Source organism: Micropterus dolomieu, linkage group LG06 (genome assembly GCF_021292245.1).
Source record: "Micropterus dolomieu isolate WLL.071019.BEF.003 ecotype Adirondacks linkage group LG06, ASM2129224v1, whole genome shotgun sequence".
Lineage (NCBI taxonomy): Eukaryota > Metazoa > Chordata > Actinopteri > Centrarchiformes > Centrarchidae > Micropterus > Micropterus dolomieu.
The window spans coordinates 14,552,134-14,566,161 of record NC_060155.1 but is presented as its reverse complement, the minus strand read 5'-3'; the positions used below and the strand labels follow the sequence as shown (position 1 = coordinate 14,566,161).

Here is a 14,028-nt window from a genome sequence, read left to right as displayed (position 1 = left end):
CTGATGAGGGAATGTGGACAATCAGCTCTCTTAGAACTAATGCTATCTCTCTTTAGCCGGAGGTGATCCTAAATCTTACCCTTGGCTTTCCTGGCCCTTTCCATATTGTAATGCGCTACTCCACCCTCCTACAAAAGGGGAGAGCACAAGTGAGAGCAAAGATCTTGGTGGTAGATGAAGCTGGCTTTCAGTCTTGCTGTGACTGTAAGTGAAGGGCACGCCTTCTTTTGACTGTACTTTCCTGTCTTCGCCTTTGATTGCTATCCGTTGATTAACCCGCACTGTTTGCTTAAAGTTTCAGTGTGTACGTTGCAGTGGCATCTAGTGGTGAGGGCTACGAATTGCAACCAATGGCTGACTCACCACTCCCCTCTCTCTTTGCACGCACGGATGAGAAGCTACTTAGCTCCTCTATCGGCTCTTGTGCTAAATAATACGTGTGATCCTCCATTTGTCCAGATTTCATGTCTCTTCTTACTCTAATGAACCAGACAACGACTACTACTACTACTTCTTCTTCTTCTTCTTCTTCTTCTCTTTTTCTTCGTACATATTCAACGTAGTGACGAAAAACGCTCTGTAAAGCAGTTTGTTCATTTGGGCTACTGTAGAAACATGGCGGTGCAACATGGTGACTTCCATGTAAGGGGACCCGTGGTGGATGTAGACAGAAATGGCTCATTCTAAGGCCCCATCCAGTCTATTGCGTTTTCGTTTTAAAACGGAGACCTTTTGCTACGTTTGCACCTTCCGTCAGACCACAATGGCGAAAACGAAGACCTAAAACAGAGAAGTTTAAAAACGCTGCCGACCCCGTTTTTTGTTTTAAAACTTCGGGTAACGTTTTTCGTGCAGACGGGCAAAAACGGAGGACTTTAGAAACGATGACGCAGACGCCCACGTTTGGCTCTCTGATTGGGTCTTATAAGTCATGCAAAGTATAAACACAATGCTACTGAGTTTTTGACTTGGTATTTATAACTGCTCCCAAGCTTTTCTTCTGCTACAGAAAAGCCACGCTCCAACTGATGTTTGACCAGTATTTATTTGTTCCTTTTCACAAATTATCTTCTTTTGACCAGCAAACACCGTGAAAAACTGAAATAATATAATCACAAACACAATCACTTTCAGTATGAAATATAAACACAAAATATCATCAGTTCAAAATAAAATAAGCACATACCGTGTGCGCCTTCTGCACAGAATTTAGGAGCCCTTACAATCTTCTAATGTTGTAACACAGTCTTCTGTCAGTCTCTTTTCTTCCCTTTTTTGCTTCTGATCGAAGCTTAACAATCAATTATACTTAATTGATCATGTGAGCCCAGCATGCGCTTCATTTGGTGTAATTCACAAGTTAAACAGCAGGTGTCACCATCACTCAAGAGAAACCAAATTACACTCGAAAAACCATAATTCTGAACACAATGACACAGTAAACAAGTACCTTTTACAGCGACAGCTACAGTATTTTTATTAAAATATTTTGTACCATAACACTTATAGTCTTACACTCTGAATGTCACCGTATTTACTTTGCGACGACTCACAGTCTGTTTTCCGCCTCAGCCGCTTTTAACTCCCGTGTTACATTCAGTAACAGTCCCAGCAGTGCGTTTTCAGTCGTTTTAATATAGACGGAGATAAATCCTCCTAAATATTACACACTGAACTTTTAAATTCTCTGCCCACCTGACATGATTTTTAACCTCTCTCTTAACATTATACTACCATCGTCTACTCAAACCTATGCCTTTTGCAGTCAGCTGTGTGTCACTCTCATCCCTGCAGAGTGAGGTCAGAGTAACAGTGCATGTTGACCCAAAAGATCGGAGGCAGCACTTTTTCCGTGTGATTCTGCGGTTCACTAACCCGAGCAGCGCCAGTGTGACAGGTAGCATCAAGGCTACCAATAACAGAGGCGCTGCAGGTAAGACTGCCTCTGACACTGAATTAGCTACATAATACATACATATCATATAATCAAATCTAACTCATCATTAACGAAATAAAAATAAACAAACAGTTTCCTTTGTGACATTTATATGCAAGCTGGTACATGTGTTTTCTGTGCTCTTGTCTATAATGTCACATATTCATAGTTATTTCTGCTTTGCTGTTTGGTAGGGTCAGATCAGAGTAAGGACATCATATTCCCTGAGAGTCCCTCCCCATCCTTCCTCACTGTCCCAGGAGAGGGGTTCGCTGAGCCCTTTGCATTGACACCTGGGAAATGGGTCATTCACATAAGGGTAGAGGGGGTTCTGCTGGTGAGTTTGTAGGGACGAGAACGATGTAGAAATCGTCATGTAAAAAGTTAAAAGAAAACAAATCTTCCTGTGTATTATTGCTCTACGTTAATTCTGTTGTTCATTTGTTCATCAGAGAAAAAAAACCTTATGTGTAATAGGCTGAATGGTGAAGTACACATTGTCACTCTCACTCTCCAGGACTATTTAGTGCTGCTGCCCCGGTATTACTATGAGGCACCTTTGCTGCAGGAAAGGATCACCCAGCCCTGCACATACTTACCCAGTGCAAACAGGGATACAAAGTAATTCTTTCAAATTTCTGTCTCTATTTCATACTCACCACTCATGCATGACAATGGTAGGTTTTGTTTTCATAGCCATCCATCCTTTTCTTCATACTGCACTCACAGCTTATCATCTCCATATGCAGTTCCATACAGTTATTGGCTTGGTTCAGCTAAACCTAACATGATCATTCATCTCTCATAATAAATATGAGGGTTTATTTTTGTGTTTAAAACTGTACAGGTGTTTTTATAACTATAATAAATCATAATATACAGATATACAAAGATGTGATATGTGCCAAAGGCTAAGGAGAGAAATCACCAAATTTTTCAGTAGATTTATAATAAGCAGTACATTAGGAGAAAGGATAGCCATCAAAATGGCAAATATTCCTTGCATTAAACAGAATGCTAAGCAATGTTTTATAAATATTTTAGACTTGTTGTTTCCAGGTGAACTAAAACAGGATGATCATAACTTCCATGGTAACTATCTCTCACCATTCTTCCTGATTATTGCTATGCCTGTGTGTCTCAGCTGCCTGTTGTATAAGCATGTGGCCATGGATGGCTTTAGCTCTGCACTGGGCTCACAAGGAACACTCTCCAGCCGCAGCGGGCGCAAGAGGAGGCAGGCTCGTGTTCGGCGTCCCACCCCAGATCACCCTGAGATGGCCGCCCTCAATGGTAGACAGGTAAAAAGCCTGTATTTACACACAGACCAACATACAGTATAGATTTTTTACCAATTACTTTTGGATTCAGTGTTTTGTTTCAATATTGTTTTGATCACCTTTAAAGCATGAATAGGCTGAAGACAAAGCTATGAAACAGACTGAGGTCCTAGGTAGTGTTGTAGTATTCGAGACTGGTCTTGGTCTTGAGACCGGTCTTAAGACCACTTTCTGATGGTCTTGGTCTTGTCTCGGACTCAACCGCATTTGTACTCGGTCTTGTCTCAGTCTCGGACATTGAGGACTCAGGATTTTATTTCAAGACCAGTCAAGACCATAACTTTGGGAATATCAATAAATTGCTTTTGCATTGTCTGATTTGGTTAACATCCTAACTTTGATTGGATGTAAAACGTATTGCTTGAAATGCAACCAATAACCCTAAATAAAAATGTGTTGTAACCATTAACGACTGTTACCCCTACCCGCGATGGTAAGCATGGAAAAGGAGTGAATAAAGATTACGTTGATTTCAGCTCTTAGTGTTTGTATCTGGGTGTTTTAATGGGAATGTGGATCTTTCAGATCAGTTTGAGAAGTATCTACAGTATGATCTCGTTCCACATTTTATTGTGTGTCATGTAATGTGGGGAACTAGTCTCGATCTCGCCCTCCTTTGGTCTTGGTCTCAACTGCTCTCAGCCGCTAAAAGTCTTGGTCTTGTCTCTGTCTCGATAAAGTCGTGTTGACTTGGTCTCGGTCTGGGCGGTCTTGACTACAACACTAGTCCTAGGTATTTTCTTATCAGCTGTTCAAAGTCCAGAATAAAAGCAGGTTAATGGGCTTTTGGCAACGGGACTTTGGGACTTACTGCCCAATTAACTAAGGCTAAATCTTTCAATTCAGTACTTGGACATGCTTTTATAATCTTCTACTGATTGCATTTTACCTACCATAATTTGTTTTGTCCTTTCATTGGAGTTCATTAAAATCAAATCAAATGACTTTGTGTGATCTGTGTCCTGTAGTCACAGCTCCAACTCAGTTTACGCGTGCCTCGTCCTGGCCCATACACCCTTGTCCTGGAGTATGCCAGCGAGGTGGACACTGTCCAGAATGCCAACATACTCATCAAAGTCCAGTCAGGTAGCCAGATCCTGGCCAGGGCCAACATATACAGTTGTGCCTACAGGTCAGTCTTGTATTTGTTTTCGTCAGCTTTTCAAACATTTCTTGTACTAGTGTTTTGTTGATGTTATGTCTCTACAGTTTGTACAAATAATAACATCCTAGATCTAGAAAGTTGTAGGATATGTCTTATATTTCAGCTGCGTGTATTAATACTTGCAGCTTTTTGTGCCGGAGTGTCGCAGTGACCAGCAGCAATCAGGTGACAGTGTTGGAGCTTACTCACAAGACGGAGGTCCTTCTGCAAACTTCCACTGCATCATTCCTGTTGGTGGGGGAAAATGTTTCCACAAAATATTTATAATAGCTCAATATCTAGACATCGGCACAAAGTTTAAAATACATTTGTTTCTCCCTGTAGTATAAAGTGTATGCAGTCCCTGCAGAAGAGTTCTCCATTGAGTATGTAGATCCCAAGGTGCTGTGTGTCTCCACTAATGGCCGCTTCACTGAAGACAGGTGAGTCACCTTAAATAAACTTGCATGCTTTTGACATATAGTCACACAGAGAATTGTTCAGCACCCATGGATGTAAGCTGCAATTTAGGAGATGATGATACAAGACTAGACCTCTGTGTTGTGTTGTTGTGTTGGAGTATGGAGACACACATCTGTTTTCCAGGTTCCACATTCCTCCAGCTGGGCAAGGTCATTTACCTGAGGCTGAACTGAGGGGCCAAACTCTTTCTTTCTTTCTCTGTCACACTAAAATTTCCTCTCAATCTCTGAAACTAATGACCGGGTTAGATGTTACAGTTACACATGTGTGTACAGCTGTCAGTGTGCAGTCCTGTCCTTGTACTGTGTAATTCACCCTGGACAGTTTAGAAAAAGCCTCCCCAAAAGGGGAAAAATGTGTCAACTCAGAAATAGTTGGAAAGGTACATTTTAACTAAGCTTAACATAACACACAAATACACATGCTTAAAAAAACTGAATTCAATGATTAATATAAAATCATGTTACTCTTTGTGTTTGCTGATTGCATTGATTGATTGTTCACATTCCCTATTTTACACACACTGCTGCCATAGTTACAGAATATTAAAGCTATTGTAAGTAATGTATTCCAGAAGCATTTTTTGTTCTATTTGATGAAACTATCTTTACATCCCAACATCAATCAATAAATCAAATGCTCTGAAACAAAAATGAAAAAAATCGGTATCTGTGGTTATCGCAGGACTGTTATAAGCATTACCAAACATTTCATTCAGTCTGAATTTTGAAACATTTTGACAATTTGTACCAATTCAGTTTCTAAAGGCCAATTTGTAACAAGAGGGATATTCAGGGAAGTAAGTTTGACCAAATATTGGAGTGGAATGGGGAGGTAGATGTAGGAAGGAGGACACACAACATGAAGGCAGAATGTTAGCCTGTAATGCTAAAGCTTTCCTTAGTGTGTATATTTAGTGTGTGATGTCAGGCTTGTCTGCACATTGATGATTGTGAGTGTGATAAACAGAGGCTTTAAAGATTTAAAAAAGGATTGTTGGAGATTAATGTTGTTTCATCAGTCACAACCTCTGATTGGCCACTGACCCCTCTACTAACAGGTCACGTTGTTCTGCCCGCAAACACTATCAACAGGTCTTAAGTAACAACATCATGTTGCTGTTTAATGTTTCCAGTCGGCACTGCTCTCTGAGGCAATTCGACAAGCCAACCTCAGCCTGGATTTTGTATGCTGCCCGTGATGGACAGCTATCTTCAACACCAGCTGTTTCTCCCCATGGACGAGAGAATGAGGATTGGAGACAGAGACGACAGACCGGGGTGTTCCCTGTCCGTGAGCCTCAGAGTGATGGGATACTGCTTAAATTCCCTCAGGTAAAAACCATGTGTTGCCTTTCCTAACCTTGTTGAATAATTTGAGCTTTTCTGGACTTCATCCTGCTGCTGGGAGTTGGAGACATTCAATGAGTGCCGTCTGCCCTGACTTTAATTGATCACGACTGTTTGACGCTTAACATTCCTCCTCATTTTTTTTCCAGACAGAGATCAATTTCACTCCCAGGGTGCCCCTCCCGGGCAGGTATGTGGTTGTTGTCCATTATCACCAGCCTGAGCATACCTCCTTCCCGGTGGAGGTCCGTGTGGATGCAGGGCGTGAGTGGAAGGGTGAGTGATTTGAAGGAAGTGGTTGGCTTTCTCCTGTCTAATGAAATGAAATTAAGGGATCTGTTTGCTCCCATTGGATATTAGCTCTATATATGTTGGTTACTCGGGCAGTGACTGGGAAAGTTATTCCTCCTTAAGAGCAGATTAAGTCCCTGGGCTCATGACAGGATGATCAAAGGCCTTGGACACACTTCCTTAAATGGCTTTAAAGGAGAGATGGATTATTGTGCAGCATGCTAGGGTTTCTTCCTCTTTCTCTACTTAACTTTGGCTCTCCTCTTCTCTTGCAGATTCAATAAATGCATCCTTCTGCCCTGCGGTCTCAGGCTGCCGGGAAGTTGTGATCGCTGATGGCCGCATTGCCCTTGACTTTGACCAGAATTCTTGGCAGCTGCCCACCATCTCTGTGGTCGTGCCACCTAGGAAGACACTTATTCTGGTCAGTGGTTTATGTGATAAGTTCACCCACTAGATTAAAAGAAAAGTAAATGATAGAAATATGGTTGGGAAAATCCAAGAAATTAATAAAGTCTTCAGGTTTGAGGAGTCTGCTTTTTTGCACTTGAGTTGTTCAGGTTGAGTACTTGGCATGCTGAGTTCCTCTCTCCTTGTGTTAGCCCTATCCCCAACAACAACAATGAGGGGACTGTATTCTACCTGGCAGCCCCACACAGCTTTATAAAAGCTGAGCTTCCAACCAATGTAAGGCAGGGGCTTTTCTTGCCTGTTGTTCACCTACTTCACTGTTCCTTCTTTAGATATAACTACACAGAAAAATGGCTAAAACACTTCAAATCCTCAGCTTATCTGTTAATCACGATATGCATCACACTGACAAATCTGTTTAATCGTGTTATACTTTGTATCCTTTGTATAGGATTATATTTTGCTGGTTCCAGATAGCAGTTATACCCCAGATCTCCTGAAAGAGAAGCTGCTGGATAAATCTGCAGATTTCATTCACCAATGTAGAGGAGAAGGTTTCTTTATTGAGTAGGTATCCACCATGTCTGTGAAATGCGCTGGACTCTATTTGAAATGGTACTTTAAACATTTAATCAGTTGTTTCAGCTCTTCTCTCTTGTAATCTGTGATATTATGTTTGAGTTTTGTTTTTATTTGGAAATGGTGCCCTCTAGCTGTGTTAATGGAGTACTGTACCACATCCATATTAAAAAAAACATAAATGTTTCTGCCCCCTCAGCCCGAGAACTTCTTCCCAGTTCTGCCGAGACTCTGCACGCTCACTTGTAGCAGCCTATAATGATGGAGCTCTGCCTTGCAACTGTGACAAGTCCGGCTCTACAGGGACCACTTGCGATCCGACTGGAGGACAGTGTCCCTGTAGGCAGCATGTCATCGGTCGACAATGCACAAAGTGTGCCACTGGATACTACGGTTTCCCCTACTGCAGGCGTGAGTAAATGGTTACTTCTGACTTCAACAGCCGGTTAAAAGTGTGAGAGTTTTCTGCTCTCTAACCTCTAGTTCATTTGAAATGCATTTGAAATCAATAGTCAACAAATGAAATCCCCTCTCTCCTCTGTGCAGCGTGTGAGTGTGGCCGACGACTCTGTGACGAGGTGACAGGACGATGTATCTGCCCTCCTCAGACCGTCAAACCAACCTGTGATGTGTGTCAGAGTCAGACTTTCAGCTATCACCCTTTGCTGGGCTGCGAGGGCTGTGAATGCTCTCCAAATGGCATCAGAGCAAACGCAGGGCTGGACTGTGACCGCACTACCGGACAGTGCAGGTAGGTGGAAACCTACTCCTTACAAGGCTGTGCGTGTATTAAGGCTGGAGGTATCTAAATGTTTGTAATTTTTTGTTTCCTGTGTATTATACAAACTATCAGGAATGTAAAAACATGTATTGCCAGACTGAAAGCTAAATGTTATTAAAATGAAAATAAAAGTAACTCATTCAAACATAAAATACAGATTAAACAAGAGAGGACATTATTAAAAAAAAATTCTAAAGGGTATAAAGATCAGCTAGTAAGAATATTTTGCACCTTGGAAGAACAATACTTAAAAAAAGAAAATCTGGTTGCTTAATCCATATCCATATCTATAAAACTCAGTAATAAACTGCAATGTTTATGTTTACAGTTATTTAATAATATTTGTTAATTAACTATAAATGTACAGTTGTGTTGTCACTTTATGATTAAAGTCACTCAGATCAGATGTATTATTGTATATTATTCTTAATTCTTATATGATTGTATGATGGTGTATGAGATTAAACAGTAGCCCATATAATGGTTGTCCCTCTCCAATACATCTTCTTTTTCATGCACACATTTTTGAGTGATGAAAAAGGGTGGAATGTGAGGCCTACGGCACCTAACAGTGAAAGTGAAACATGACACCAAACCACTTAAAGTGATTAATGAAGGGACTAGTTCGCAGTCCAGTCATGTTGATATATAGGTTGTCTTTTCTGTCATGCAATTTTACAGTCTCAAAACCAGCTTCCCCACTCAGTTGTTATCTCTGTAAAAACGATGCATGTACGAACAGCAGCATAAAGCTTCATACTGTACAGCAGTGGTTCTCAAAGTGGGGTCCGGGGATCCCCAGGGGTCCTTGAGAAGGTTCCAGAAGTCCCTAGCAAAAAGAGGAATAATTTATTTTCAATATCATTCCATCCATAACTAACACAATGACCGGATGTATGACTGTTTTGGTCATTGGTTTCATAAACTTTCTTTAATAAAATAAATAAAAGCAAAAACCCTATCAGATGAAAAAATCTTATCATATAGGTGTCCGTGGTCTAATTTCTGTCAGTTTAGGGGTTCTTGATGCGAAAAAGTTTGAGAACCACTGCTGTACAGTAATGCATAAAATATGATTATACTGTATTTCCTTATTTACAAAAATATATTTAATTTCAGTTGTATGCATGAATGTAGTTTGTTCCTTCCTTTTTCTAATATCTGACTTTATAAATGTGTGAACCACATATGACGCATCAATACTATTACTAAAGATAATGTGTCTGTTAATTTTTATGTAGTTGTAAGCCTAGGATTGGGGGCCGGCAGTGTGACCGCTGTGCTGCAGGTTATTATCGCTTCCCTGACTGTATACCTTGTGACTGTAACCAAGGTGGTGTCACACCTGGCGTGTGCCACCCAGACACAGGGAGGTGTCTCTGCAAGGTGAGATCATTTCATCAAATTGCAGATTTTAAAAACTTTCTCTTATTCATTTTTTTTTTTTTTTGGATTTCCTTGCTCTGACTTTCTCTCTGTTGTTGCTTGCGTGTTTGTAGAGAAATGTTGCTGGCATCAAGTGTGATACCTGTCGGGAAGGTTCCTTCTATTTTGACCCATCCAGCCCTCACGGCTGTACCAGCTGCTTCTGCTTCGGAGCGACTGACCAGTGTCAGAGCTCCAGCAAACGCAGGGGGAAGGTGTGTTTGTTTTTTGTGCCCCTGCATGTCTATGAATGCCTTTTGAAAAAGTTATGCCTGCAAAGCTTTCTGGCTGATAGCAGTTATGTGGTCTAGTCAAGTCAAGTCAAGTTTATTTATAAAGCACATTTAAATACAGCCAGAGTTGACCAAAGTGCTGGACAAGTTATGCAGAAAAAGACGTAATAATTAAAAAAAAACAGAGAAAATAAAACAGGCCAGACAATTAATGGCATACAGCAAAACAACGCAGTTAGATACAAAATAGATAAATAAAGACACAAGCACAGGTGCCCCTAAACAGACTCAAACGCCAAAGAATAAAAATGTGTTTTAAATCGAGACTTAAAAGTGTGGATGGTGGGGGATGATCTAATAATCAGTGGTAGATTATTCTCGGGGCCACCACTGAAAAGGCACGGTCACTCTTTGTTTTCAGTAACCTCTGTTTTCAAGTAAAACTAATTTGTTTGTAATATTATGTGTGTATATATGTACATTATAAGCCCATAGAGTCAGTCACTTCAAATGTGAATACAGTATAGTTTTAGGATGGATTTTTTTCTTTAACATCCAAATACTTCCTGTTATTAGTTTGTTGAGATGCGGGTCTGGCGTTTGGAAAGCCCCGACCAGGAGCATGTTCCCTCTGTGCTGAACACTGCCAGTAACACGGTGGTGGCAGACATCCAGGAGCTTCCTCCTACAGTTCAAACTCTACACTGGGTGGCACCATGGTCGTACCTGGGAGACAGGGTGAGTCAAAGAAGGGAGAGAAAATCATGACAATGAGAATGCTGTCAATAAATGTTTACTGATGGTTAAACATAAAAACAGATACAATATTTCAATTTTATAGTTATTTTATTGAATCAAGCCAAAATAAAAGGCAATATTGAAAGAATATTCTAATTTTAATAGCTTTAATAGCTCACTCATCTGGAAATGTAAAAATAAAATTAAAGTTAAAATTCTAGCAACTTTCTCTCAGTTTTGACTTCCTACTTCACTTACCATTGTGGCATGTGGGCCCAGTTTTTCAGTGCAGTTGTAGATTGTAATGGACATTTCACTTCACCTTCCTGTCACACCTTTCAGGTGTGTTTTCACTTTCAAATTACGATAATTCAGTTGAATTGTTTTATACTTTTTTTGCTCTATCTTCTTTCACTTTCACTTAACTTATATGGACTCAATTTTAGAAATGTCGCAGTATCCCTAAAATCTCAGTAATTAGATTGCTAGCTAAATTGCTATCATAACTGATAGAAATCATGACCTCATCTATTACTTCCTAGACCCACATTCTTCTTTAAGATAATTTCTGTATTCCAGTGGTCTCTGCAGTCCTTTAAGAGAAGCTGACAGATATTTGGGATATCTCTCTTTCTCTTAGGTTTCATCTTATGGTGGTTTCCTCACCTACCAGTCCAAATCCTTTGGTATTCCCAGTGAGGGGATGACTCTCATGGACAGAACACCTGATGTTGTGCTGAATGTGCGTAGTACAACTTCTTTCTTCGCTCTTAGACCTTTCACTTTTTTAAACAGCTTATTTATCCATCTCATTATTTCCTCCTAGGGTCGGAATATGACCCTGATCCACATGGCTTCACAAGTCCCATTTCCAGACAGGCTGTATCAGGGCAGAGTCCAGCTCTTGGAGGTAAAGTACACATCAGATCTTCTAACTGACCAGATTCGATAGCACCACCAGGTTGTGATTTCAAAGTAAACCCATGATGTGAAAGTGTTGGAAGTTATGATGTCATCCAAAATTCTTTGAATTTCTAAAAGCAGTTAATCTTCTGGGGTGTGTAAATGTGTTTTTAAAGGTGCCATAGAATACTAATTTTCAGGTTCATACTTGCACACTGCTTCAGCACCTGTTTTCACCCTCTGTCTGAACACTGCGTTTTAGCTCCTGTCTCTGAAGCCCCTCCCTGAAAGCACACTTGCTTCTGATTGGCCAACTTCCCAGAGCACAGCAGAGGGGTGGGGTCTAGCTGCACAGTGCATAATCAAGGCCTGCTATGAGAGACTAGGCCTCACTGATTACAGATACACAACTTTACAACTTTATTCAGTGGTTTTGATGAAAAGGGTGTGAAACACTGGATCAGATTTGATTGAGAAAATAATGTCTGCTTTTGCCTCTGATGTCCTCTGGCTGCTAAGCCCCCACTTTGGTGATTTACCACTTAATTTAGCTGCTAACTGCTGCTATCAGCAGCTGCTGCTAGATACTCAGTTAGTCGTGCAGCTAGCCATCCTATTGCTGATTCTGCCCCAAGCACTTTGAATTACCTTGTTGTTGAAATGTGCTATACAAATAAACTTGCCTTGCCCAATGAATGTTGGTGCTCCGGCAGTGTGTTGTTGTTTACACCTCTAACATTCGTACTGAAGCTCTGAGCTGCTGGTTCAGAACCAGCTGATAACAGCAGCTATAAGTGAATTGTTATCCTGATTATGATGCTAGAGGAGAGGTCAGGTCACCATGACCATTAGGATTCAGCCTCAGAGAACCATAAATATTCCTACCAAGTCTTGCCCTGCATCTAAGTGTTATGTACATCTCTTGTTTTAGATCATATCAAATCTAATGAAATATGAATTTTGAATATGGCCTGTAAAGATTTCTTATTAGTCACAAAATAACCAATATGTTGTCTGCAGGGAAACTGGCGCCATGCTGTCACAAACAGGCCTGTCTCCAGAGAGGAACTAATGATGGTCCTAGCCAGTTTGGTTGGCTTGAGGATCCGAGCCTTGTATTTTACTCAGACCCAGCGACTCAGCTTAGGGGAGGTGGGCCTGGAGGGGACGACTAGCACAGGGACTGGTGGTCCTGGAAACACTGTGGAAGATTGTTCCTGCCCCCCTCAGTACACCGGAGACTCCTGTGAAGTGAGTTTAAAGGCCATCAGATATCTCTCAATACTGCTAGTCTTTATTTTTACTTGAATGAAAAGAAGGTGTAAAGGCGTGTTGATAAATGTTACAAGATTCTATGATTATTCACTATAACCAGTGTGCATTTTTATCATCAAATAATAGTCTGTATCGAACTTGGTTAAGAACACAACACACATGAAAAAATAAGCTCATATTTAAAACAAATTAAGTGTAGCTTCATTAAAAGCTTTGCATGTAAATTTATCCTGTCTTGGGTGTGGACAAAAACTTGGAAGGAATCCGGCCTCATTGACATACTGAAAAAAAGTATTTTTTTACACAGGTTACATCCACATAGGTGTATAGACAAACTAGAAAAATATGGCGACAGGTTGGAGTAATCAGGATCATTTTGTCAGATCTGAGAAGCAGTGGAGATAACAAGTAACAGGGCATCTTGTCATTTTTGAGGACCCGGACCTCGGACTCATATTTTTAGCGTGTCCTGACATGCCACAACCAAGTACCTCACCCTTGTTCCTAGAGGAAAAAATCGTCATCTGAGGAGCCTTGGGTGGAATGTACTGGAAAATACCAGTCGGAGAGCTGCGCAGACAAATTGTGTAGCCCCAGGCTGGGATATGATGCACAATCACGCAGACATAATATTAGTGATTGTACAGCTATAATCACTGGCATGGCTACAGCTTACAGAAACATAGTACAAACAACCATGATGTGGTTGCTAAGGGTTTTTCAAAGCTTGAATTCCTTTTATCTTGGGAATGGTGCTGACTTGACTGAGTGTGTTTGTGCTTCTCAAATCTGATTTGTATACACGTAGTTGCAACAGTTTTAAATTTAAATTAAAAATGAGAATAGAGCAACCACTAACTAAAAAGGAGTTTTTTACGTAACCAGGAGCATTTATTAGTGGAGAGAAACAGTAAGAAAACTTCCGTCTTTGTGGGAGTGCCACAGATGTGGTTCTCTACCTGTGTGTGCGTGAGCCATCGTCTGATTATACGTGCCCAGAGGCGGTATGACAAGGTGCCTCGCCTTGACACGTGGGGTGTGGTACTTGGCAACACACTGTTACTCATAAACCTGAGTATGTTCTCCTGAGTGCACCTACAGTTTGTGTATGTGTCTCTAAATACACCCGGCACACCTAGT

General features: G+C 40.8%; 1 protein-coding gene across 3 annotated transcripts in view; it reads left to right on the top strand.

Moving 5' to 3' along the window:
- The window catches only part of LOC123972762 (laminin subunit alpha-3-like), a 59,598-nt gene that overhangs the window by 26,958 nt on the left and 18,612 nt on the right, over positions 1-14,028 (top strand). For all 3 annotated transcript variants that reach the window (XM_046052410.1, XM_046052411.1, XM_046052412.1), the window contains 19 exons: positions 1,795-1,933; positions 2,131-2,273; positions 2,454-2,557; positions 3,081-3,237; positions 4,245-4,408; positions 4,567-4,675; positions 4,766-4,863; positions 6,039-6,237; positions 6,402-6,528; positions 6,819-6,967; positions 7,406-7,521; positions 7,733-7,944; positions 8,080-8,284; positions 9,556-9,700; positions 9,814-9,954; positions 10,549-10,710; positions 11,351-11,452; positions 11,537-11,620; positions 12,634-12,864. In XM_046052410.1, coding sequence (XP_045908366.1) covers positions 1,795-1,933; positions 2,131-2,273; positions 2,454-2,557; positions 3,081-3,237; positions 4,245-4,408; positions 4,567-4,675; positions 4,766-4,863; positions 6,039-6,237; positions 6,402-6,528; positions 6,819-6,967; positions 7,406-7,521; positions 7,733-7,944; positions 8,080-8,284; positions 9,556-9,700; positions 9,814-9,954; positions 10,549-10,710; positions 11,351-11,452; positions 11,537-11,620; positions 12,634-12,864 — 2,787 coding nt within the window. The remainder of the gene's footprint in view (positions 1-1,794; positions 1,934-2,130; positions 2,274-2,453; positions 2,558-3,080; positions 3,238-4,244; positions 4,409-4,566; positions 4,676-4,765; positions 4,864-6,038; positions 6,238-6,401; positions 6,529-6,818; positions 6,968-7,405; positions 7,522-7,732; positions 7,945-8,079; positions 8,285-9,555; positions 9,701-9,813; positions 9,955-10,548; positions 10,711-11,350; positions 11,453-11,536; positions 11,621-12,633; positions 12,865-14,028) is intronic.